Source organism: Accipiter gentilis, chromosome 11 (genome assembly GCF_929443795.1).
Source record: "Accipiter gentilis chromosome 11, bAccGen1.1, whole genome shotgun sequence".
Taxonomy (NCBI): Eukaryota; Metazoa; Chordata; class Aves; order Accipitriformes; family Accipitridae; genus Astur; species Astur gentilis.
In genome coordinates, this window is record NC_064890.1 from 14163660 (window position 1) to 14189766 (window position 26107).

Consider the following 26107-nt stretch of genomic DNA (forward strand, 5'->3'; position numbering starts at 1 on the left):
TGTAGTCGAAATCCTGAAGCTTCATTATTGCTGAGCCATCAATCTGCTCAAAAGCTTGGGTTTTCACAGATATCTGAGATCTTCCCTATTCTTCCTCTCAGGAGTTCTTGTCTGCAAAATCAGAGCATTGATTTTGTGATAACAACTTGGGGCTTCCTACACTGGCAGGCAAATCAGATTCAGATGCATTTCAACTCTGCTTGTTCATAACAGCAAGAAAAGTAATGTTCATACCAACTTAAAAGCTTTAGTTGTGATTTCAATTAGAAATGTCCCTTTAAACAAATAATTTGCTGCATGGGATCCATTACATTTTTTTCAGAGCCCAACTGTCAATTTTAAATTCAAATGAATTTAGAGCTTTTGGTTTTACTTAAGTCATACTAACCAAATCATAGCTTTACACTGCATGGCTTTTATCCCATCCTCTCGCATCACTATGTGTTAGACAGAAGGCAAGTGGAAGATTAAACTATGAGCTATGTCAAATACTGGATCCCTACATGCTCTGAACAATCAGTTTTAATGCTTAGGTTCTTCGATAAATAGCAATGCTTTACACTGAGTGTCCTTATTTCAAAACACTTTTTCCCACTACTCTAAAGAACAGGTACATTTATCATGCCACAGCACTTTGTGTCCAACCACACTACAAAACAGCTTACAAACAGGAAATGAAGAATACTCCCATCAGGAACTGTGCGTGAAATTAAGAGAAACACAGACTGGGCAAGGTTCCGAGAATAACATTTCCTAGCTTTGCAAAACACGTCTGGTCTGCAGTGAAGCATTTTAGTAGCACATTTTTCCACTACGTACAAGACACTTGCTTCAGTGAACATTATCTGTTCTTATTACAAAACTACATTAAGCAGAATCCTAAAATTTGCCCATCTCAGACCATGCTGATCTATGAAGTCACACCCAAGCTGCACTTTAAGATGCTCATATATTGCTATGGCACTTAAAGACCTCATACTCAGTTTTGAATACTGCAGCATTATTCTACTTAGTGCCAAAATAATAATTAAAAAAAAAATAGGAAAAGGCTTAAGTACTAGATCCAGACAATGCAGAATTTGCATGTTTAGTAAATGTAGTTACTCACATATACAACTGAGAGTGGTCCACTGTATCGGTTAGTCTTAATGCCAAGGAGATACTTTAACTGAGATGTAAAGACATGAACCGCAGCAGCAGTAGTAAATCCTCGCACCAGAGGCTCCGTTAGATAGATGGCTACAAATCCAAATCGAAGGAGACCTAAACATAACTAATGAAGAAGAGAAATATTAACTATGTGACTCCCACTGTAGCCTGAACATCAGCACTATATAGCAGACAGGCTACAGGACACCTCTTCTAACCTCAATGCCCAAGCCAGATCAGGCAAACCTGAACCTGGCCTCTCTAAAGCCACAGTTCAGTAAGCAGCCATCAATGCACCAAATCTTCCATGCCACTGGCAGGTGCAATGTGGGATATGGGTAAATATAGGTGTTTGTGGACAGATTAGAGAACATTAGGTTGAGTTTTTCTGATGGGATAGGAAAAAGTGAAAAGAGGGAGCTCCCATTTTTCCCAGCCGAGCCAAGATGCCAAAGACTTGCCTCCAATGTATCCCTCCCCACTTCTGTTACGTGGCTGCCACGAAGCAGCCTGTGTTCTACACAGTGCAGTGCTGAAGCAAAAGTCTATTGACAGGGGATCCACTGTGACCCAGCACGCCTTGGAACTGCAAGCCTAGCAGCAACGTCTGAACTGGCCCTTACAGCAAACTGCAAGCACATACCTGGATAATTCCTGAAAGAAAGGCGAGAGTCACAGCTACTTGTACCCTCTTGGTATCCCTAGCATGGTAATATTCAAAGGAATCTGTAGAATTAGTAGAATTATAGCCTACAGAAATAATTTCATCAGGCACTTGTCTCACAGCAACACCGCCGACCATCATACTAATCACAGCAAAAGTGCCTGAAATAAGAAGGAAAGGAAAATAATTGGTTAAAATCCTGGCAGGTTTTTTTTTAGGAGTCATTCTTATTAAGAGATAAGTGGAATTAAACTATAATAGTTTTCTACTTAAAAGTTGTATTTTTTAGTCCCAAAATCTGCTCCAGTACTCAGCACCATTAAAGCAATTAGATGGTGAACATACACCTCTATGATAAATAAACACCATCTTTTTTTCTATCCTAGTTTCTATTATGCAAATTAAAGATTCATCCCGACCACACAGACAGCTGACAGCAGTGATGAAATTATAGTTCAGGAGTTCACAGCACACATTTCTAGATCTAATCCAATAAAAGATGCTGTTCTGTTCCTTCTGAAGTAGGATGGGTAAATTAACAACAACAACAAAAATGCTAATGTTTGACACTTTTGTGTTTCTCCTATTCACTTAAATTTGAATTTATAGAAAACAACTACACTTTCTATTTATCCAATTTTATTTTTTACAACTTTATTAAATACACACGCACACACACAGACTTTCAGTTATCCATACATATATACCTATTGATATGTGCTTGGAGGTTCCAAAAAAAGTATATAGAAAGACGGGATAAAATGAAGAATATAGACCAAATACTGGGGGAACAGCTGCCAGCAAAGCATATGCTAAACCTAGAAAACAAGACACAAATGTGTATGTTAGGCAAACGACAGAAAGCGTCTGAAGCAAAACGATTTAAGCCCAGTAAAATTGAAATCACCTAATAGGAAATCTATTGACATATCACAGGTTTAAAAAACAAGAAGTCTTGCAAGGAATACTCTTTAATATGTATAATACTGTAGGGCAGTGCCTAGAAACCTGATGGTTTGAGTCAGGAAACCAGAAGTCTCTAATTACAGGCACGGCAGGTGTGTGAGTGGATGTTTTTGTGTACATCTGTGCACTGGTTTTGCCTTTGTTTTGCCTTTGGGGCTGGAAGTACTTCTTAAAAGCCAATAAACACTTTTTGTTGCTTTTGTTTTCATCTGTCACAACATGTAAATAGAAACACCCAAAACCAACAGAACATGTTTGATTTTTGTCCTCCTTTTCTCATCAGACATGATCTTCATGGTAATCTATGACTGATTAAACACTTCCCTCCCCCCTCACCCCAGAACGAGTGGGATGGCATAACAGTTTACTTTTCCACAAAATATGCTCCAAAATGTAAAATAAGCAGAGAATCATTGCTTGCAATCTGTAAGGTCATAGAGCTTATACAGTCTGGTATTCTCCCCCAAAATGAAGTTCTTTTTTTTATTAAGCCCCGTCCAGTTCCACACGGTGGAACTGCGATCCACACCATTCCTATTTGTAGTGGGGGCTGGCAAGCACAGCAATGAAGCTGTGGGGGAACAGCTCTAAGGGACACCGGGGGGGACACACACTTCCCACGGTGCTCCCTCTCTGCGTGACTGAGCGTATGCTTATCACAGGAGCAGGCTCACAAGCAAATTCTGGGCACCACGTGATATGGCGCATAACTGTCCTGAGCAGTTCCAGCAAAATCAATAGTTCTATATGGCTTGCGTTAATGAGAATTAGACACCAGAACTGAACAAATAGGCCTCGAGAAGAAAATGCTGTGTCCTGGCTTGGATTGGTTCTCCAATTCACTTTTGCGAGTGCAGACTCATGACACCTGAGGAAGCTGTGTGTTCTTACCACACTTGGGCAGAATGGTCCAAGTTAGTACCGAAAAGCTCAACAGTCTAGTGCAAATTACAAAAGGAGGCAATGGTTCACCTGCCATGGAGAGCTACTGAGAGTCAAAAACACCTCTCCCTATTAATTTAATTTTAAGTTGAGAGACAAAGCATCAAGTCACGATGAAAGAACAAAACCAGGAATGGATCTTCTGTGTCATCCAAGCACACTTGCGCAGTGTAATAGCTCACATGGCCTTGCTCATGCCCTAAGCAATGTCTGAGTCCTAACCAAGAATTCATATTCCTATCAGAACTGGACTGATGATATCATTTATTCTCCTGCAGCAATGAGCTTTTCATTAAGTTCTTCTGAAACTCACACCACATATATTCTCTGCCCCAGGGGCTACCCCTCATGTCAAGATTATCATTAGAACACCCTTTACCATAACAGCCTGGCCTTTAACATGGTGATGAACTTAACAGTACAAACGACCAGAACTGAAAAGCAGTGGTTTCAAAACTGGGAGGGTGGGTCTATGTGAAGCTCCTGATCTGAATACCCTTTTATTCCTTTTCCTTTTCATTTGTACTGGCATTTTTAAAGGCTGCAAGTGCCAAGGAAATAAAAAGATATTGACATGACAGGAGTTCACAGCTTAAACACCCTGGTCATTGTAGTTCTGTCTGGAATGATTCCCAAGCTTCTTTGAACTCATGGTTGCTTTAATTACATCCATTCCAGAAAAATAAAAGTTCAACTTTTGTCTTTTTAGAAAGGGAAAGATTAGGAGGAGTTTAAGGGCATGTCTGCAGTCACCGAAGGAAAGAATAATGTTTAGTTTAAAACAAAGTCACAAAATTAAGTATAGAGTTCACTGCTGACCACTTAAATTTTACTGTCCTTATCTGGTCATCACATAAACTGTGTTTCAGTATACAACTGGTAATGTTTGTGTCTCGTATATGACAGATTTGCTTGACAGTTAACCACACTACTTATCAGTTTAAGATAAGCTGATGTTTATATTTGTGTAAGAAAAAATATCCGTAATTACAAAAAATAGCACAAAACTGGGAAGCTACAGAAATAAAACAGTCAACTGCATAGACTGAGTTAGAATATTCCATTGCTTTAATAGGTTACCAGCTATTAAAATCTAGGCTTCTTGGATTTATAGATTAATTCTACAGAACTGCCTCAGCCTAAAGTGGAACAAGTGAGGTGGAAATATGAAATAAGCCAAAATGCAAGTAAACTTATATATGCTTAATTACATTACCCTTAGCATGAGGACTCCTCTGGACTGTGCTCTGCACAAATTCAAAAATTCCCTCTGCTCCAAGACCACCTGGGGAAATCTACTGGGACTGTGGCAGCTGTCATGAAGCTGCCATTCCCAGAGCAGTGATGGCACCCCATAATGATACCGCTGTAAAAATGCTCTCACTTTCTAACCCCATAGCAGTTCTGAAACTGCTGATAGTAAGTGTCAGGCTGAACAAAAGATTGCACTGATCCAGTCACCAAGAGCTGAACAGAACAGTGAACACTGGCTTTCACTTCATCTTCCACAGACCCTGCTCCTGCTTCAGGGCCAGGCTCCACTTGGGGTGAAACTTCCAAGTAATTTAATAGAAATTCCACAGATTTGCCGTCTTGTTATAGAAGATACTTTTGATTTCTTTCCACCATGTAAATCACTGCCCACTACTATGGTTCCAGCTTAAACTGGTGACTTCTAGCCCTAAGAGAAAAAGAGGGATCAGTCTCTTGATTTCTTGCACATTCTTCTCTGGTTGAATTCAGTTTGGTTACTTTGCAACAGCTGCTGTCCTGAAACATTATGTCTACATGCCTGTTAGATACTGCTACCCTCTGTAGGAAATTTGCTACAACTTGTCAGGATGACAAGATCAGAAAATAATTGGGTGCATTCAGCAAAGGTTTAGACATGCACTTAAACTGTGAAAAGTTGTTCTGTCACCAAGAGCTGTTGGTATTGATCAGAGAGGCAAGCTTCTGTCAGAGTTTGCTCCATATCACTGACTTGCAGTTTTAAGGGAATCATCATTATGGGCTGCTCCCCAGAATGCTGTACTGATCTTGACACACACACCTGAAATACGCATCCTATTCTCATGAGCACATGTTCAGGAATCCAAGCACTACCATAAAAGCGCACACAGAAAAAGCAAAGAGGAGGATAAATAAATCCAGAGAGATACTCACCCTGAGGAAGCTGCATAACCCCGGTACTTATACCCGAGATAATGTCTCCTAATAAGTATTCCTTCACTGGGTAACGGGGAAGCCATTTTAAAATTGGTAAGAAACTGTAAAGATGAGACTTGGCTTTCTTAGAAGAACAACTGAAAATACAAAGCAGAAAGAAAAAGTTAGACACTAGCAGGGGACAAAAAATTGTCTTTCATCCCTGTGCAGGGAAACAGCTCCATTAAAGGCAGGCTCAGACCCCTGATGACAGTAATTTCTCAACAAAGCTTAAGCACAAACATCTATGACTCCAGTTAATTTAGATCTTTATCACATGTTGGTTGCTGTGCACAAACCTTATGGAACAGTAGAAGAGAATCACAGTCTTGTGAGGCTAGAGGTCAGTGGGAAGTGAAACTGTTCCAGTCCATGCACGATTGAGCAGTCACACAACACTTTTTGCCGAGATCATTCCGAGTAACAATCCCCTGAGGATAACTTGCTTTCTGCCAGTAGTTTTCACTCATTAAAGTGCTTTGCAATGCTTTTTCCTATTTTTATTTACTATTTGCATGCTTTATACTTTTTTGATTACAACATTTTATATTATTATGCTTTTTTTTAAAAAAAATATTATTTTACTAATGCTTGTTACTATCACTGGTACTGATAGGCTAACTTTAAGGCTATTTGAGAACATAACCCTTCTTTACCCTGAAAGGAAATGCACTGAAGCCAGCAACACTGATCCTTGTGTCTCTTCAGCAGAGTTATTAACCTTTTGAAACCCTGACTCATGAGAAGTGAATAGAGCCAGGAAATAAATACCTCTATCCAGTACTGCCATACATCATACTTTGATTGTACTGTGGTAAGGAAGTTTAACCTTGGGTAAAAATATAACACTGGGATCATATAAATGCTTTTCTGTGTAGGGGAACTGCAAGAGAACTGCAGAGATTTGTTAACATTTCTGAATTCCATGGGACTAAACTGCATAGTGAAGAAGCTTATGGCTACAAGTGAGAGGGGAACTAGAGTCATCCGCAATTCTCCATGTTTAACCAGATTGAATCACAAGTCATAGCTCAGGAGGATTTTGATCCACATATTTTTTATTCAGGACAGAGAAGGTTTTTGAGGTGGAATTAGGTGCCACTACCATTAGAATGGTCATTCCATTAACCAAAACAAATCTCCAAATGTCAAGTCATGTAAACAGAAATATTTTACAGACATGCAGTCAGGCAGCAATCATTTGTTGCCTTGCAGAACAAGGTTCTAGTAAGAAACTGAATGAATTCTGCAAATGGAGCACAGATAAATATAAAGCTAATGAGAACTTAACTAGAATAAGTTTTTCTTCACTATCCTCTGGTACCACAGAGGAAGAGTTGCAGTTAAAGACATTCCCTAACCAGATGATACTTAGATTCCAAGGCAGTTAGTTAAAAGCTACAGTATGCCTCTATTAAGTCCCTATTAGACTAGTAATTTAGATTTCTACACAGCTATCATACATCTCCATTCTTCTGCGAAAGGATCATGTGAAACATAAATTTGGCCGTAAGTATTTCCGCATAAAAAGGACAGATATTTTTCTGGGTCTTATGAATTCATGTCACATGATTTGACTAATACTTCACATTCCTATGCTGCATATTTTTCCTTTGCACTTTCATGAAGATTCAACTAATTTATGCATTTTTTTGTAATACAGTTATATATTATAATATAAAACCATACATACAACTTCATCAGAGTCTTGCTGAATAATCAAAACAGAACTAGTGCTTTTATCTTTTAGGTTTCTTTGAAGAGATTACTAGCTATGTGCATGAATCAATTAAGAATTAGAACATTTCTAACCAATAAAATAAAGACAAAAACCCCTACCGACAAGAATGTACAATCTTCTGCCTTAAAGTCTGAGGTGTTCTTTCTCGTCTGTGCAGCTGCCCTTGCAAGAGCTCTTGGTTATATATTGGTCTCTCCACACAATACATCTGGGTTTGCTCAAGACATGCTTCATGTTCTTGAGCATGTTCCATACTTGATCTTATGGAGCAGGAGCCAAGGAAGAAAAGTTCCACGGTCTCCACTGAAAAACCTGGTTGTAGACAAAATAAGTTTGGTTACTTTTTTAACCTTGGATTTGGCATTTCCTTTCAGATAATGTATTTTGACAAGCTAGAGACAAGAACTGTGAATGCAGTTTAAAAGCACTAATTAGATAGTCTGTAACAGCAGCAAGTAAATAAACCACACTCACAATCTTTACTATATGGAAGCCATTAATTTATGCTTCTCTTAGGTAAAGAAAGCTTTTACATTAATTACTCTGTAAATAATTGCAGAAAGAAAATTGGAAGGTTATATTCATGCTTATCTGAATTTTCCCTCCTCAACCTTTAAAGAAAATGTCAGTGTCAAAGGGAGATTACTTTATTGCTGAGTTACTTCCTGCTTACTCACAAACTGTCACGTCCACCTCCAAAAGACAGAACTCCAATTTTAACACTGAGAAAGCCACTTCTTTCTTCTGGATAGCCAGTTGCTTCCTGTATCTATCCACCTGCTTTCTCCTCCATTTCAGAGGCTTCTTTTTCCAGACAGCATCTCAAGGATGCACAATTCACTATTTTCAAAAAGTTATTCTTTCAGTGGATGTGCCACTTACTGCTATTCTCAGTCCTGCGCCCACTAAAACCGGAGTCAGGAGATGTACACGATTTTAAAACTAGCCAGAAGGATTGTAAACATCTATTCTTTTGTCTGATTCAGTGCCATAAACATCTTAACACGTTTAGGAGATACTCTGATAATTCCTTTGCCCTGTGTTTGCTGCTTCTAGAAATATGGGGCAAGAAATGTAACTCCAAATTACAAGCAAAATGACAGGACTGCTATATCGTTAAGCAGAGATGCTGGCTAGTGCTACATTTGATGACAGAACGTGAGTGCAATGGGAAACAGAGCCATAATTGTGAACAAGGCCCTTGGGCTCCAGTCCAGCAAGTCACTTAAGCATGTGTTTGCCTTCAACCAAGGGAGCTAACCCAGAGGTGTTTAGTTTTTAGCTGTACATCAATACGTTCCTAGAAAAGGGTTACCGCGCAGAAATGAAACAAATTGCTACCTAAACACTCAAAGCTAACCACAATTGGTCCAACGTTCTGATTTAGCAAATACAGTCTGCCTGGCAGCAAAATACCAATATTGCTACCTAAGCCCTTCAGTCTGATGAAGGTGCTGGAATTTTCCACTCAGGGCTTGCTGTTCTCTATCTCCTAGGCCAGACACAGCCTAGCATCTCTTCAGTTCTCATTACTTTGTAAGCAACATTTTTCCTACATAGTCAGTCACAAAAGGGTATTTTTATTGAAATTATAATTTTTTTATTTACACCACATTCAAGATTCATTTCACCTTTATTGTGTGAAATAAGATACCAAAACTTGTTTGTAAGAACAGTATCATATCAAGGGTACTATCAGAGATTGTTACCTTTGTACTCCTGAAACACATCTGAAGGTTCTTTTACATCTTTCCATAGTTTCAATTCACTGAGAAGCCTGAATGACATTTTGTGAACTGTTTTCTCGTGTTATTGTTTAGCAAACTGTAACTCTCAGCATCACAATTTTTGTCTCCTACCTGCAGATTTTGATCCAGTCAACATTACAATAGGATTGTTCTACCAGCAATTTCCATCTGAGCAGCCCTCTGGCTTTCTTCTCACCTCCATATTATCACATGTAGCTTATTTCGTATTTACAGCAATGCCGTCCATACTAAGATGTATGTTTGGCCACTAACACCTGTAGCACTTTTTTTCCACGTCAGTATCTACCTACCCACAAATACCACTTCCTACTTCACATCTTGCCCTGTCACACAGTGAGCTACCCATGAATCCTAGTGTATTAACTTCTGCCTAGTGAAACTGAAACTTTAACTAGCCTAGTGTCTGCTGGAAGGCCAACACAGCAGGGCACAAGCAATCCAGGAGCCTTCTGAGGTGCAGTGATGATAGCTTCCAGCCACAGGTGATGGAGGAGCTGACAAGGAGACATGCTCTGCTGGACATGGTACTTTTAAACAAGGATGAACTGGTCAGGAATATGAAGCCTGGGGGCAGCCTTGGCTGCAACGACCATAAGATGGTGGAGTTCAGGATCCTGAGAGAAACAAGACATATAGCAGGCTTATAACCCCAGACTTCAGGAGAGCAAACTTTGGCCTGTTCAGGGACCTGCTTAGAAGAATCCCATGGGATATCGTCCTGAAGAGAAGAAGGGTCCAGCAGAGCTGGCTTATTTTCAAGGGTTACCTCCTCCTGACTCAAGAATGGTCCATCCCAAGCAACAGGGATCCAAGCAAGAGTGGTAGGAGGCCTGTGTAGATGAACAAGGAGCTCCTGACTAAACTCATACATGAGAAAGAAGCATATGAGAGGTGGCAGCAACAGTAAACACTGGGGAGTCAATCATCTGGGAAGTGGCTGTGCAGAAAAAAGACCTGTGGGTCCTGGTGGACAAAAAATTTGAACGTAAGCCAGCAATGTGTCCTTCTGGCAAAGGCCAGCAGCATCCTAGACTATGTTACGCAGACCATAGCCAGCAGGTTGGAGGAGGTGATTCCTCCCCTCTCCTCAGCACTGGTGAGGCACATGTGGAGTACTGCTGCTGGGTCCAGTTCTGGGCTCCCCAGAGCAAGACAGGGGCATCCTGGAGAGGATCTAGCAAAGGGCCACAAAGATTATTAAGAAATTGGAGCACCTGACATACGAGGAGTGACTGAGAAAGCTGGGATTGTTCAGCCTGGAGAAGGGGTGGGGAAATCGTATCGATGGATATAAGTACCTGATGCAGCAGGGAGTAAATAAACAATGGGCACAAACTGAATTACAAGAAATTCTGTTAAAATATAAGGAAAAAAAAATTACTGCAAGCATGCTCAAACACTGGAACAGGTTGCCCACAGAAGTTGTGGAGTTTCCATCCTTGGAGATATTCATAATCTGACTGCACATGGTTTTGGGCAACCTGGTCTAGGCGACCCTGCTTGAGCAGGGGGGTTGTACTCCTATGATCTCCAGAGGTCCCTTCAAGTGTCAACCATTCTGTGATTGCATAATGGTCCCTTATGTCATTATTCACATAGAATGTATCTTTTCCGGTAATTAATTGGTGTGTTCTGGCAACATCAGCCTCATTTACAAATTATGAAGCAATTTTAATCAGTCTTAAACAGAAAACCCACTCAAACAAACCAGAACAAACAAAAACTACAGCTGCATACAAAAAGCACAAACCAAATCAGTTCAGAGGCTTAGTTTTGGCCAAACTGTTCCAATAAAATGAGAATATATAATCAAAACATTTCTATCCAAGGTTTTAAAAACACGCACCCCTTCTTCCTGTTCCAAAAGACATAGCAACACAAAACAGCCCCCTGCTAAGCCCCAAAAATTCAGGTCCTGATTGGGTTACATACTTTTCACATTCAAGTTTGTTAGGCTTCAAGTAGATGGGTTAATATTTGGAAGAGACACACAAGTTTGTAATATAAATCTAGACATGGAGAGGTCTTAAAAACTCTAGCTCCTTTCTCATTTCTGTACACATGCCCAGACTATTCCAGGTACTATGAGCATATACAGAAGAACAGAATTTCAGTCCTGCCTCCGTTCACCATGGTGAAATAAATGATACAGATGTATTTGACTAACTGAACAGGGCTCAAGTCTAAATCAGTTATCCAGATCATGGCAAGTGTTAGTCTGAAATACTACCAGAGATCACAACCCAAGTTTCACCACCACTCAGTCTGAAGGTTTCTAAACTGTAGATTGAGCATTTCTGATTCTGTTTGAACAAGGAAGTTACACTGCACTGAATCACGAGAACCCCCTAACACAAAAGTAAACCTGAGGGAGGATACAAGAGGACCTTGTGTTTAGCTCTGGTTCACAGCAGATACCAGAACACAGAGAACAAATCACATGCCATTAAAAGAGGTCCTAAAAAAAACCCCAAACATAAAACCATAGCTGGATGCGTCATTTTATGTATTGCACGCCATATCACCAACCTCATCTTAACAGTCCTACATAACCATGTTCTCTGATGATAATTTTGAATTCTAAGCTGTAGATGATACAATAGAGGAAAGTCTTTAATATTGTCCATCTCTTGAAAAGCACACACAGAGCAAGGACTGAGATACTTGTGCATACAACAGATGATATGCATTGTCCATAGAGTAGCAAAAGAGCAGCATTTCATGACTGGTTGAAATGTCTCTGCAAGTGTTTGCTGAATAGCAATATGATGAACTGCCAACAGAGATAGCCAAAGCTTGGAAATTCAGCCTTACCCTTCACTCCCAGCATGCTCAAGGAAGAACAAAAGCAGGTACTGTCATTTTCATTAAGACAAAGCTTACTGCTATGATTTCTGAAAACTCCCAGACCTTTATACAAAGGAAAAGAAAGGTAATTTCTGGGCATCTGAGTCTTAATTACTAGTGGAATACTGCTCTTTTACAACCTTTGAACTTCATGGCAAGCATAAAATTAAAAAGCTATATGAAACACTGCCATTAATCTTATCAGCCAGATAAGAGTTGAGCTGAAGTAGTTAAAAGCTGTATGCAAAAGGCTTAAGAGTTGGTGATTCTTTATCTGACCGATAAGGGCCTGTCTTATGTCTTTACTGCTATTATCAAATTGAAGGTGTTAAATAAAAAAGCGAAGCAAACATCAATTTATAACACTATCACTAATAATTAAGTACTTCCTCTTCCCAATATTAGATGATAAAAGAGGGCTGTCAAGCCATCTACACTGATTCTTGTAGGGGACAATAATTTTTGATCTAGTCCACATGAATTAGAATGCTGCCATAAAATTTATAAGGACCACGATTTGGCTGCTGTTCCTTAGATTCAAAATATGACTATGGGGAGGAAAAAAAAAAGGAGGAAAAAAAAGAGAAAAAAAACCAACCCTGGAGACATGAAGAATAGCATGCTGTGTGACTGTTGCAGCTTTAATAGGCTTATAATTATAAAATGGGGCACTTTTGTCCCTAACCTTGTGTATCTAACCTGCATGTATCTGAACTACCTAATGCAACAGGGGGCAATCAGTGGCAGATCCGTTGACTTGCCTGTTTTAAAAGAGCAGAAAACCTTTCTTCTGGTAGCTAAGCACAGAGTTGGCTTAAACAGTGGAAAAGCACAGGTAGACAGTACAGTGTTACAGTAGAAAAACATATCTGTGCAGGGGAATTCCAAGTTAGATCATGAACAGCAAAGTCTATGAAGTATTTTGTATCTTTAAGCTTACAAATACAGATGACTGTCATCAGCCAAAGGGCTGGTAGAAAAACTGCCACTCTTTGTAAAATACGTTCTCCCAAATGCACACTGAAAAGCAGAGTTATTGCAAGGTCGGTTCCTACTGTCCGAAGAGGCTAGACACAAAAATTGAGGCAATTTTAGGAACCACATGTTCTCTCATTTCTTTCTTTCCTCTCTGGCTTCACTCCCCAGTGCCCTATGCCCTTCCACTTATCACCTTGAGTGATACGTATAAAATTACACTAAGCCGGAACAGAAGTATTTTTTTAAAACAAGCACAAAGGTGTAAAATGACTGGGTGGGGTCATAAAGAATGCATTCTCCTCGTTTTCTTGGACTGTGCTTATCATCCCCAGTCCTTCTCCACTACTCCCACTAAATCCACTAATGAATATTGTTTAGACCTGTAGCCTTCATGTAAAGCTTCACAAATTTAGAAATAACTTGTGAAGCAAACAGTTTTCCTTGTGTATGTCCTAAGCTAAGAAGTGCACTCCAGGAGTGAACCTTTGGGAAAAAAATAAAAATTAAAAATCAGGACCTTGAATTCCTATGTAGCTCTTAGATAGGCAAAATTTCCACTCTACTCCACATAGAAAGGTGAGATGGTTAAAGAAACTGTGTTGGATTGTGTGATAAAAGCTCTTCCGCACACCCACAGTTACTCAGAGGGACAATGGCAGGACAGAGAGCCTGGATAATACCCTGCTGGGCTACTCCCAGGTCCATCACAGGAGCCATCAGCCCATCAAAGGCTCATCTCCACTAGTCCAGAGCAGCACGGGAGGGTCAGCTATGGGACCATGGGAGACCCTGCCAGCTCTAGGTGTGAGAGCATATGCCTATATCTACGAGTAAGAGCATGGCGGTGGGGGGCAGCTATTGGGTCCTGGGAAGTCCTGGCCAGCCATGTGTGTGCACATGTGATGGTCTGTACCAGCAACTGGAGTGGGGCTATGGCCTTGAGGGCTCATAAGCCCAGCTGACAGCAAGTGGGGAGACTGGGATGCAGGAGCTAGCTACTGGGCAGACTGATTATCTGAGCCCAGTTGCTGGAGGGATCCACCTTGTACATACATGTGTGTGTATGTGTGTGTGTATATCTCTATATATGTATATATATTCTCACTATTGGACCTCCATCCTGCCTAGCCAGAGAGGGGAGGAGAATGAGGCTGTCAGTGTTGCCTGCCTAATCTGTGCAACTTGCCATGTATATATGTGAATATGTTGTGTATATACATGTTCTGTGTGCATGTGCCTACTGGGAATGTATCTTCAGCCTCGATACTGGCTGGACCTGGGGACATAGAGCAGCAGCAGCAGCCTCACCTTCACCTTCCTCAGGCTGTTGGATTCAGTATGATGTATTTTCCTCTAATAAACTGATCTTATCCACTGAAAAGAGCATTACAACAAAATGTGAGGCAGAGATCCTCGTCTCAGAAAACAGTAACAAATCAGACCTATATTAAAAAAAAAAAAGATTATGTAACTGATAAGGGTTATTTTATATTTCATGTGCCTTGCCAAAAAATACTTTAGCCTCTAAAGATTTACTCCATGGACTAATGAATTCATTAGTATCTTAATGGTATCTCTTATCAACCAGCAATCTTATGTTTGTTTTCAACAAGAGAATGTTTTGGGAACCTGTTATGATGATTGAGCTGTGTAATCAATTCCACATAAGACAAACACCTGGAGCACTTTGAGCAGCAGAACACCGGTCTCTTTCCCTCTCAGATATAGATAAGAGATGGCTTCTGTTTCCAGTGCAAACACATTGATGGCCATGAGAACCCATGGAAATACTATCATTCTTATTCCTTCTTTTTGTGGCTTCAGTGACCTTGGGTCTGAATCTGCCATCCTCACCCCTTCTGAAATCCAAAAGCAGTAGCAAGTGATAGTGGAATCAGATAAGTTAATCAGAATGGTACCACGGCTGATGACCTCTTTGTCATGCTTAAGCCAAAATGGTACCACGGCTGATGACCTCTTTGTCATGCTTAAGCCAACTGATAAGCATGTACATCCCCTCAGAGACAGGTAATCATTTGCTAGCTTCATTTTTCCAGAGGTAATCCACTGCCAAAAACTTTGTTGGAGCTGACTTCATCATAAAGCTCCAGTTGATGATCAGAGGAGAGAACATAAACCAAGATCATGCATACACACCAAGCTAACTCAGAATAATTTCTATACTTCATGTGACCTCAGTGCACCAATAACCTCCCAGCAGCTGGTTCATCTTTTCTGGCAAAGTGGAACAAGCAGACATCAAACAAGTGTCTGTGCAGACGGGAGAAGTTACATGATATGCTTCCTTCAGCAGAGAAGCCACCAAAAGTCCTTTCCCTCTGTAGCTGCTTCATCGACCCTGTTTACACACACGACTAGCCTCTCAAGCACTGCATCAAGCTAAAAATAAACAAAACAAAAAAAGCAGAAGGTTGTTATTTATAACCAGAATACTTTCAGTCATCATGTTTACAGTGCAAACCTCTCAAGTCACAGGGGAAGCTGAAGGATAGATAGTAAAACACAGTGTGGTCACAGGAAGAAATGACTGGGGTGGGGAGAGGGAAGAAGAGGGAGTTTAGAATGGATTATAAATTTATATTCCAGTTTCACTGCTGAAAACAAGGCACGAAGTAACTACTTTACTTAACTAATACAAGGTTTGGAATGTCTCCAATGATCCTCTGTGAGGCTCTCTTCCTAACGCTTTCTGAAAGGATTTGCCCTTCTGCAGTACAGGCTACAGCCATTGCCGTACCTGGAGAAATTCCTGAAGAACTGTTGCTTCTGACAACACAGCACAGGGCAGACACCTCTGGGAAAGTAGTAACGATAACTATTTATCTAAGCTGCAACTCTCTTGCTGCTAGTTTTGACAAAGAAGTTCAACTTCCCTATCCATGTTCGGATCTGCATTTGGAAGAAACATTTCATTCTTAGTAGCTATTTTATAACACACGTTTTCTGTGTATATCTTTTGTGCACTAGGTAGCAAATGAAATCCTACATGAGCAGTGAGTAGGACTTATGACAGATCCTGTCCCCACTTATGCAACTGCTGCTTGGTTAAGATTATATTATCCAAGCGATAGTGTTTTCCTGTCTCCTATGTACTTAAGGGTGTTGCTTCATGTTCTGAAGGCGATTACCAGCCAGTGGGAATGACCCTCCTCAACATCCTGACGCCAAGGTTACATATAAAGGCCATGAGTGTGCAGCAAACACAGGCCAGTGCTGCTTTTCCTTGAAATATTTAAAATTCATAGTAAGCAAAATGAACACGTAGAGAAGTTTCTCTGAGAAGTATTTCACAGCAAAGCCCTGCTTTATTTGCAGACTCACCTTATGGCTTCACGTTTCTTCTGTGGCTGATGACAGAGCTCACATCTTAACGCGAGACAGCCTTGTGTCTGTTCTTAACTACACAAGTAAAAAGCTTAACCTTCATACAGCTAGAGAAATGACTCCACAATCCCAAACGGAGCAATCAAATAAGATGGACAATATACAGGAATTACTTTGGACAGACCCTAGTTACTGGTTGGTGCTGAACATGTTCATATGTTGAAGGTTCTATGCTACAGAGTACAGGAACGATAAAAAAAACCCTACCAGGCTCATGTCCTGGCAGTTGTGCTTTAATTTTACTAGGCTACTGAAGCACAGGACTTTCAGATGTGTTGGTCAGGTCTTCATAGATCAATGACATTTATTAGGTAGAACTGAAGATATGTATGGTCTGTGAAGAGCTCCAAGAGAGCAGTGGTGTTCATCATCCATGCATACAGTAAAGCTAAGAATCCACCTACCAAAACATCATCTATACCAGATTTGTAAAGATGTCAGTCACAGAGTTTAGTTCAAACAGGTTTGTAGGGGCAAAGAGTTCGCCAATTGACTCTTCAAGTGTGTTTGGCAGAACAATCCAGCATGAACGGATTTCTGCAACAGCTGACACGATAACAGGTCCCATAACAAAGGAACTGGAAGAGCAACAAGGGTGTCTGGGCTGAGGATCATCAAATGAAATGAAGAAAGGTTCATTGAGTAATTTTCTGGTGACTACTTCTTGCAAGAACCTTCCTTCCTCAGAAACACACATGCAAAAGAGAGAAATGTCACCAGAAAGTAGGGAAAAAGAAAATCAGACTCGCTACATCTGTAAGTTAAAGACTCTGGTCACCTGTTCATCTATATGGACACAAATACAGCACCATCTATAGCATTGCAATGCCACAGCGAAAAAAGATCATAAGCATGATTTTAAACATGAAACTGGCAAAACACAGAAACACATAATACAGACCTGAAAACAAGAAAACAAGTTTTATAGTGCAAAATTGAACAATAAAACGGACCAGAAACGAAGATAAAGAAACAGTAAACCTGAAAGAAATATGGAGGGCTTAGAAAACAATGTTATGTCAAAGCTGTGTAGCTATGGCACTATCCTAATAAAGCAGGACATGCAGGTTAAATCCCAACATGCTGAAGTCGTAACTGAACTCAGGTCTAGCTTTCTCTAGGAAAGGACTTTAACCATGTTATGCCATAAAGTTATGACAGCAGCGGCAAAACTTCAGTATTTAGAGAAGATATTATGGACACCTGTATCTATGAAAGATCTGTGCTTTTGTTCCTAACATGCCTCTTCAGACATGCCTGAGCTTAGCAGAGCTCTGTGAAAACAGGAACAGGCAGTTCCCTGTGGGCACCTCTGAGTAGCAATCTAAGTTTTCTCCTGGATGGTACATGGAGTTTTGAATTCTGCTCCATGAAAAACAGGTGCCAAAAATTGAAATTTTGTAATGCCTGATCAGCTCAATCCTTAATTTGATCTGGCACTACTAGACTCAACTCCAACAAGGATGTTTCGAACGACAGACACTGTGATCTTAGATTTGGATTGGAAAATTCTGCCCACGCTTTAGTTGAGAGGTTTTCTGAGAAGTTCTCTAAAGTCCCAGCCCTGCCTCAGAACCCGATTTCCATAAAATAAATGAAAATGAACAATTTGACCTTAGCTTTAGTCCAGTCTAGGTGTCAGAATCTCAGGTTTTCAATTAATAGATTAAAATCTATTAATTAGCTAAAAATAAAAAGAAAAAAACCCAACCCAAAACAACCCACTACAACACAAGAACACAAACAAAATTTGACATACAAAATGGTAGGCAACAGTCAAAGCAGAGCAGCAAAACTTGATCCACCACTGCCTGTGCAAAACTGGTAAGAATTCTTCAGTGAAGGCTGGAGAGAGACTCTACCCAGGCAGTGAAAACACAGGCTCATTGTCAAAAAACTCCCAAGAAGGCAATTACACTATTGTTTATCACATGGAAGGCCTTCCCAGCTTGCTACTGCACAAAACAAAAGAAACAGTTAATGCAAGTCTTTGAGAACAGTAGTCCAAGTTCCCGCATAGGCCAGTTATTCACATATGTACTCTTACGATCATTGATAAAATCTAAATCTTATCAATGCAACTGACTTGCAAAACCCATTCAGCTGTCTGCACAAACTTACAGCCGTATCTTCATACCCATGGAAGTACTTGACATTGTCTATAGCTTTCTGATTACCTGGGCACCTGGAAAATAACTACAAGACCTGGACTTTGCTGCTGCTTATATTTCTGAAGAGCAAAAAGCTACAGATAACTAGCTATAAAATAATAGCAATGGCAGCTCTCGTAGCCATATTAAGAAATACTATCAAGAAGGACTACCAAGAGATACTATCTAGCAGGACAACATTCTGCTGGCTAACAGATCTAGGGAAGGAAACGTATCAGGATAAGGAAGGCGTTTAATTCATTAAACTTAACTGGGAAATCAATAGGTTAATTTGATCTTGAGAATTTTAGCTTCAGCATGGTCATCTTGTGCTGAAAGTTATAGAGCTACCAAACAATCAGACAGAAAAACACATGCTTTAGAAAACCAGTTCTTACAGAAAAAAACCATATCAGCAATGAAATAGAAGAAAAAATAGCAGTCAGCAGTTCATCAGATTCAGAAGGAAGTATATGCTGGATCATGGGGAAATGCATGAGAGATGCCAAAAGACCCTTGTGTAAAGCTATTAAGAAAAAAAGTGACTACTATTAAGAAATGAGGGAACCCACAAAAGCTACTGAACCTCGAGTTGTGAATTAAAGCAAACTGTTTCAGTGTTGGAGAGAAGATGGCATAATTAGTAGACAAGAATGAAAGACTTTTTGGCTTTCTCCCTGTGTGCTAATGTTAGCACAGGAAGAATGGACGGCTGAAGTTAACACAAGCTCTTCCCAGGAATTTTGGATACTCTGATTTAATCATCAAACTGACATCTAATGTACATGCACAGATACATTTCATTATTCTTTGAGATTCACTATCCTTCCATTATTTGGCTAAAGGTCTGATGCTACCATGTAGGACAACAATTTCAGAAACTGTCTGGATACCTTTAAGAAGTTGCTAGGAAAGTTACAATAATGTAAATGCTTCAGCCACTGTGCATTCAAACTGGGAACTAGGGGACAATGATGTATTAAGCCTTAATAGCTGCCTATTAAATCAGGCATAGCTTAGGCCTAGTAATTTCTGGTTGCAGCCCAATCCTGTCAAGTTTACATTATTTGTAGCTGCTACTACCACACTGACCTCTAGCTCAGTAGCACCTGGCATACCAAAGTTAAAGCTGAGTAAACCAGTGTGGCTAGGACAGTCTGCGTAGGGAAGGGCTAATGCAGAGAAAACATGGAACAAAAACACCCCACCAAAATGTAGAGTGGAGGCTTGTCTTCTCCAGGGGAAAACTTCCTCAAGACACAAAAAAAGCAGCAGGCTCCAGAGTCACAAATTCCTTTGTAGCTCCTTAACAGGGTTGACTTTAGCAGATGATCAGCCAAACTAAGAGAGGCAGAAGAGCTCAAAGGACTCTGTGCTTCTGTAGGCAACCCATGGGCTGCACAAAAGTTTTGCTCACATTTAGAGGCTACAGCTACAGTCCAAATGAACAGTAGTTTAAGACAATAACAGTCTGTTTATACTATAATAATAATCAAAGCAGATAAACACGTTTGGTTCTTCTTTCTCAAGTTATTAGCAAAAGAACAACGTAATTGCAGCCACGTGCTAGATCTGTGCCTCAGTACTGCATGATTTTAGTGTCACGTTAAATAATAACCAACTTCCCATGTGGTTTTGGAATATTTAAGTTCTAAAAACATTGCATCCTTGGGGACAGGCTACTATACCTATGAAGAACTGTGTGCTAAAGATATGATTTGAATCACAGTAATGGACTAGAAACTCCAAACAAAAGGCAATACTTGATGACTGTTTTAGTGCCCCAAGTCTTAAGATGTGATGGCTGAACCCAACGGAGCACTTCAGTAAGCACTCAGCTCAGAAAACTGGGCTCAGTTTGCGGCAGAGGCTAAAGACTGCCATTTCCTACGCTCTCTCCCCCAGGATCATGCTCAGCCATCTTCACTTCTTTTAACTGTGTCAGCCTTTAAGCAAACTGTTATCCTACACAAAATTTGTACATTACAATCAAAAAACCACATCAGGTCTGGACAGATTACTTGGGTAGAGGAAATACGGTTTAGCGATCAGAACCCAAGCCTGAAAGTAGCAGCAGGTTTTTTTTCTTATTGAACTTAGAGCTTTCCTTCACTGAAATGTGATTCTGCGTATAACCCAATATTGCCCCAGCTCCCCCCACAAATATACCTTTAAGCATAGTGAAGCTTTTAGCAGGAGACTGCTGAACTTAAGGCCCTCAAGTCTATACAAAGGGGTAAATGCTATCTCAAATGAACATGCTTTATCAGCTACAAAAAGCAGCTTTGCATGGGTGAAACTCCATTCTCTCCCTATGTACCCTTTCCCCATTCCATTTCAGAGATATTTCACAGTACACTGCAAGACAATAAAATACTTCAGCTCAGGAATACTGCTAAATGCAGAACTGGAACACCTATCGTATGTCCCAAGAAGGCCTGGAATTGCCACAAACAAAAAGTATTTCAAAGTGCGATTACTACCACCTGAGAAAGGCCAATGCGAGAGTTGATCCCCACAGAGTTAATTCAGTGCAAGTCACCTACACGTGCTTGCTTCTGAAACTGTACAGTTAATTAACCTTAGTTCTTCCATTTCTATAGCAGCTAGTAAAGCAGCATCTTACTTATGAAAATTCTGTAATATAAATCAAGACACCTGTTAACCCAGAATACATTCTATTGCACATTCAGTAGAAGACATTTTAAAAGCCTGTCTGAAAATTTTAGTCCTCCTCTGTGAAAACGTCAGCCAAAAAAGTTCCAGCACCAGGCCCTTGTTAAGACTGTCAGTCATCCCCATCCACACCAATGCTGTGCAACTGTGTTGCTGTGGTAGATATGGAGAATTATGAATGTACATTCTGCTGAATCATCAGCAGAAATAACAGCAGCAATTTTAATTCCCCCCCCCCCCCCCCCCCGTTTCTTACTACTAGACTATCTCTAAATGCCTGCTGCAACATCCATTTGGGTTATCTGAAATTCCGAAGCATCCTGCAAACAGCTTTAAACCACATTTCAATGTTCAGACAATTAGAATTTTTGCAATAGCAGCATGAGCACCAGCACTGCAAACTTTTAAGCCTACTTACTCTTCTGGCTGGCTGTTCCTGGTTGCTTTCGCTGATCCCCGAGTTCTCAGGAGTTCAAAACGTTCCCACAGTTCGCAGACCAGAAGCTGAAAAATACTGACAGGGGGAAAGCCACAACCTTACTCTTTGCCAGAAAAGGGGGCGGGGTGAGGCGGGTGATGCGTGTGCGTGGAAATAGTTCAGTCAAGGCTTTGGAAAGGTTTTGAAGATCTTTGGGTTGAGGTGAGTAACAACAAGGCGCAAAGCAGTCACTTCTTGTTATTACGGGACTTCTCGGGCAGTCCCTCCGGCCTAAACTGACGGCCCGCAGCTTAACGTCAGAGGGGTTGCAGTCACTAGACGAGGAAATGACTGATCTCTCGACCTCCCTCTGGTTTCCCCTTTCTTTTTTTCTTTGCTTTCTTTCCTTCCTTCCCCGCGCCCCGCCAGCTGCCCCAGGCGTTCTGCGTGTACCTCACAGCCGCTGCCGGCGGCCGCTGCCTGCTGCCCGGGCAGCCCCCGACTTGAGGAGCGCGTTGAGAGGAGGCGCGGACCAGCCCGGCTGCCTCGGGAAGCCGCCGAGGCCGGCACCTCCCTCAGGACAAGTGCCTTTTAAACCGCTCCCGTCGCCCGCGGAGCTCCCTCCGGCGGGGAGGGCGCGGAGGCAGGGGCGGCGGGGAGAGGCGGCGAAGGAGGGACCGGGGAAGGCACGGCGAGAGGCGGCAGCGCCGGCCGAGACCCTCGGCCCCCAGGCCAGCCCCCGGCCCGGGGCGACCGAGCCGGAGCCGCAGGGCAAGCGGGAGAGCACGACCCCGGCGCGGCGCCCCTCACGGCGAGGCCCGCCCCCTCCCTCAGGAGACGCCCCCTCAGGAGGGACCCCCCCCGCTCGCCGCGCTCACCTCCGCCAGCCCGGCCGCGCTCCGCTCGCCTCCCGGCGCTGCCTCCTTCCAGCCCCAGCGCCTCCCCTCCGCGCCCAAGGTGAGCGGGCGGCGGCGGCGGCGGCGGCGGGCCGCCGGCCCCCGCCTCCCCCCCCCCCCGCCGGCCGCGGGCGAGCGCGGGCGCGGCTGGGACTCGTAGTCCCCCCCCCCCGCAGCCCCCGCCGGGCGCGCCCCCGCCGCCGCCTACAAGCCCCAGAATGCAGCGGGGCCGCCCCTGCCGCGCACGTGTGCGCGGGGCCGGTGCGCGCCCCCGCCCGGCGGCGCCCTCGCGGCCGCATATTCCCCCCCCCCCCCCCCCCGGGGTGCAGCCGGGGTGTCACCCCCACACACAGACGGAACCTGCAATTATAGTATAAATATGACTTATTTCTAATTTAAGTATAAAAGCGCACCTGGGGAGCGTGGGGTAGGCACCGGCTGGCCGGGGCGCGACGTACAGGCCGTGGGCCGGCTGCGTCTGGCTGGGGCGCGCCGCGGTGTTCCCTAAATAAACCCCGCTGGGCTGTCCCACAGTCCCGGTGAAGAACCTTCAGGATTTATCGTCCGAAATTAATTCGAGAAAGCAGACGTCGGCGCTCTGTCCTTTCGGAAGCGTAGTACCTACGCCGGGCGGCCAACGCAGCCGTGTGCCGGTCACGGGGATGAACGTCAAAGTACAAATTTCTGAAGGACTTCATGTTGGTTGAACGCTTCAAGAGACTGACTTACCGTTATTTTCCTTCTTTTTTAACGAGGAGGGTATTTTTGCCAGCTCTGCTGTCTGAGAGCACGCTCGTCAGCCCGGGCCTCAGCGTGGTCGGTCTCACAAGTGACTGGACGTAGTGTTTTATTTCTTTAGGGATGCAAAGGATAGGCAGGTATCGATTTCCTTGTGAACACGCAGGAGTTAGTAGTGAAATATCTTCACAGGTCTCATCTTCCGGTCCGTGATATGGAAGTGTTTTCCAACACGACGACAGCTCGGTCTCTTGCCCAGGAGAAAATGTTTTCCCACTTCTCGGATTCTTAGAGATTTGGTTTTGTATACAGAACTGGTAGAAAAAACAAAAATTTTGAAATTCTTATGCACTGAGACCACAAAAAAAAAATTGTAAAACTGGTGTCTACAGGAACATATTGTTTTGAAAACCTTAAAATGATTCCTTGACATGTTAGCCCTTGTTAGAGTTTAAGAGCAACTTAAAAAAAAATTAAATTAATTCAAGCTGAAACACAGTACTTTAAATTTCAGTATTGTCATACTGAGAAATTTCAAGGTCAAAACATTTCAAAAGTTGCATTTTAAATGAGAGGTTTGCTATAACCAGTTTTATCCAAAATAGGCTGTATCAAAAAGGCATTTTGATGAACAGTTTCAGAGTGATACATTAGATACACCACATACATCAGACTTCACATGGAATGGTGCTGGATGCTGTTGTTACACAGAACAACGGGTAAACGGAGATAGTTTGGGAGAGACGCCTTTTTTTTATTCCTATTTATTTATCCAAAAAGCTTTTTTTTTTTTTTTTCTGAACACGGGCATCTGTAGCTTGTGTTAGAATGCAGTTGTAATTACCTTATGGAAGTGTGCTGTCACCACTGAGGGACCGAAATTTCAAAATGCTTTATTACCGGTAAAGCATATAGTGCAGTAACATACCACCGGCAGACCTCTGCTTATACACCCCGCACAAAGCGGAGGGAGAGGAGAAAGCCTGAAACAAACACAGGAACGGCAGGTTTCCTGCTAGAAAAATCCGCAAAGGTATAAATCACTTTGGATGTTAGAGTAATCCACAGTGCGGATTATGTTACGCTAATTGTGTCAACGGTTGCATTTAAAGACAAGCTGGTTTTAATTTCTTGTGTGCGTTTTAGCGTGACTCACTGGGAAGGTTAGTAGTTTTTTATTGCTTCTTTCCAGCATTGTCTGAAACGGTAAAAGGTGCTTCGGTTCTTCAGCTCTGAGGGAAGGGCAGGGATTAATATAGTGCTGAACTCAGTAGGAACAAGATGAAAAGAGGAGTTTTGGTCAAAGCAAAAAAAGGGAGGGGAAGTTAACACAGAATAAACAATAGGGACAACTGGCGGGACCGAAAAAACTCCTGTGAAGGATAATTGGGGGAAATAAGTTAATGGCCCACAGACCACGGGAGCTGTGTGATGACAGAGGGCCCAGTGTGAGCTTCGAGGGCTCATCTGGCTCGCAGGGGTCGCAGCAGCGGGAGCCATTGCTCTCCAGCAGCAGAAGGAAAGCCGGGAGGGACTGCCAAAGGCCGGACCCAGTGCTCGCAGCCGCTCAGAGCTCCAGTCGCCGGGCTGTTTAGCTCTCGACTGCCTCAAACAGCCGCTGGTAGAGCATGGGCACAAGGGCTAGCTGGGGGGCCGGGGAGCGCGGAGACTTCTGCTTGTCTCATTGGCGACTTCTGCTTGTCTCATTGGCGTGGACATCCCAGATGGGACATCCCAAGTTAGCGAACTGCGTCAGGCAGGCTCCATCGACTGGGTCGCTCCCAGCCGCTCCCTAACTACCCTCAGAATTCTTCTAATAATGAGACAACTTTCCAAGGCAGAAAAAACCCCTGTATATATTTGACCATGGAGTCTTACGCAGGTCCTAGGACAGGTCAAACCAGCTGAATTAGTAAAGTCGAGGTGGACATTTCCAGATTGAAGTGAAACGCGTTTAGATTTACAGGGACTTTCCCACTTATTTCAGTGGCAGTTGGCTTGGTTCTCAAAGTGCTCCTGTTAATTAGTTACTGCCCACATCCCATACAGATACATTAGTCATGTCAAGCTTTGTTATTGTTCATAACAACACAATTATTCTGGGAGAGGCCCAAACATTAGGACATTTTCCTTTTTGCCATGTGAAGTTCCTTGAAAGTGGCAGAGCTCAAATCCTTTAAAACATCCCTTGAGAAGGGTGTGATTTTTAAATGAGCTAAGTTGGGTGTCCAGTCATGAATATAAACCAGTTGAATGGCTTTGCACGTGCTGTTTCTAGCACACAATACGGAGCAATACGGTATCAGCAGAAGGCTGGCGTGTATCTGCACAGTCAGCGTGACGGCAAAGAGGAGCCTGAGGCTATCGGCCAGCTCTCCTGCTATCAGCAATAGCACCCTAACGCAGAAACAGCCCTGAAACCTGCGGCTGCCCAGTACCTCCCCGCGTCCCGCCTTCGGCCCAGAGGCAATTCGGGAAGCTGCTGAGCCCTCTGAAACAGCTTCTTTGCCAGTCACTCACAGATCATCCCCGAGCTCAAAGGCACAACCCCATCCTCTAT

At 42.4% G+C, this 26107-nt stretch overlaps 1 protein-coding gene across 5 annotated transcripts in view; it reads right to left on the minus strand.

The window, feature by feature from the left end:
• SLC26A5 (solute carrier family 26 member 5) overlaps window positions 1–22886 on the minus strand; it is a 37969-nt gene extending 15083 nt beyond the window's left edge. Inside the window, exons 1-7 of one of the 5 annotated variants that reach the window (XM_049814137.1) lie at window positions 22792–22886; window positions 21914–22009; window positions 7769–7982; window positions 5888–6027; window positions 2521–2631; window positions 1793–1974; window positions 1109–1273 (exon numbers count right to left, since the gene is read on the minus strand). In XM_049814137.1, the coding sequence (XP_049670094.1) occupies window positions 1109–1273; window positions 1793–1974; window positions 2521–2631; window positions 5888–6027; window positions 7769–7923 (753 nt within the window). In that variant the 5' untranslated portion in view covers window positions 7924–7982; window positions 21914–22009; window positions 22792–22886. Of the gene's footprint in view, window positions 1–1108; window positions 1274–1792; window positions 1975–2520; window positions 2632–5887; window positions 6028–7768; window positions 7986–9379; window positions 10046–21913; window positions 22010–22791 lie in introns of those variants that run through there. The other 4 variants (XM_049814138.1, XM_049814136.1, XM_049814139.1 and 1 more) reach the window with 4 other exon arrangements.
• Between the last annotated feature and the right edge of the window lie 3221 nt (window positions 22887–26107).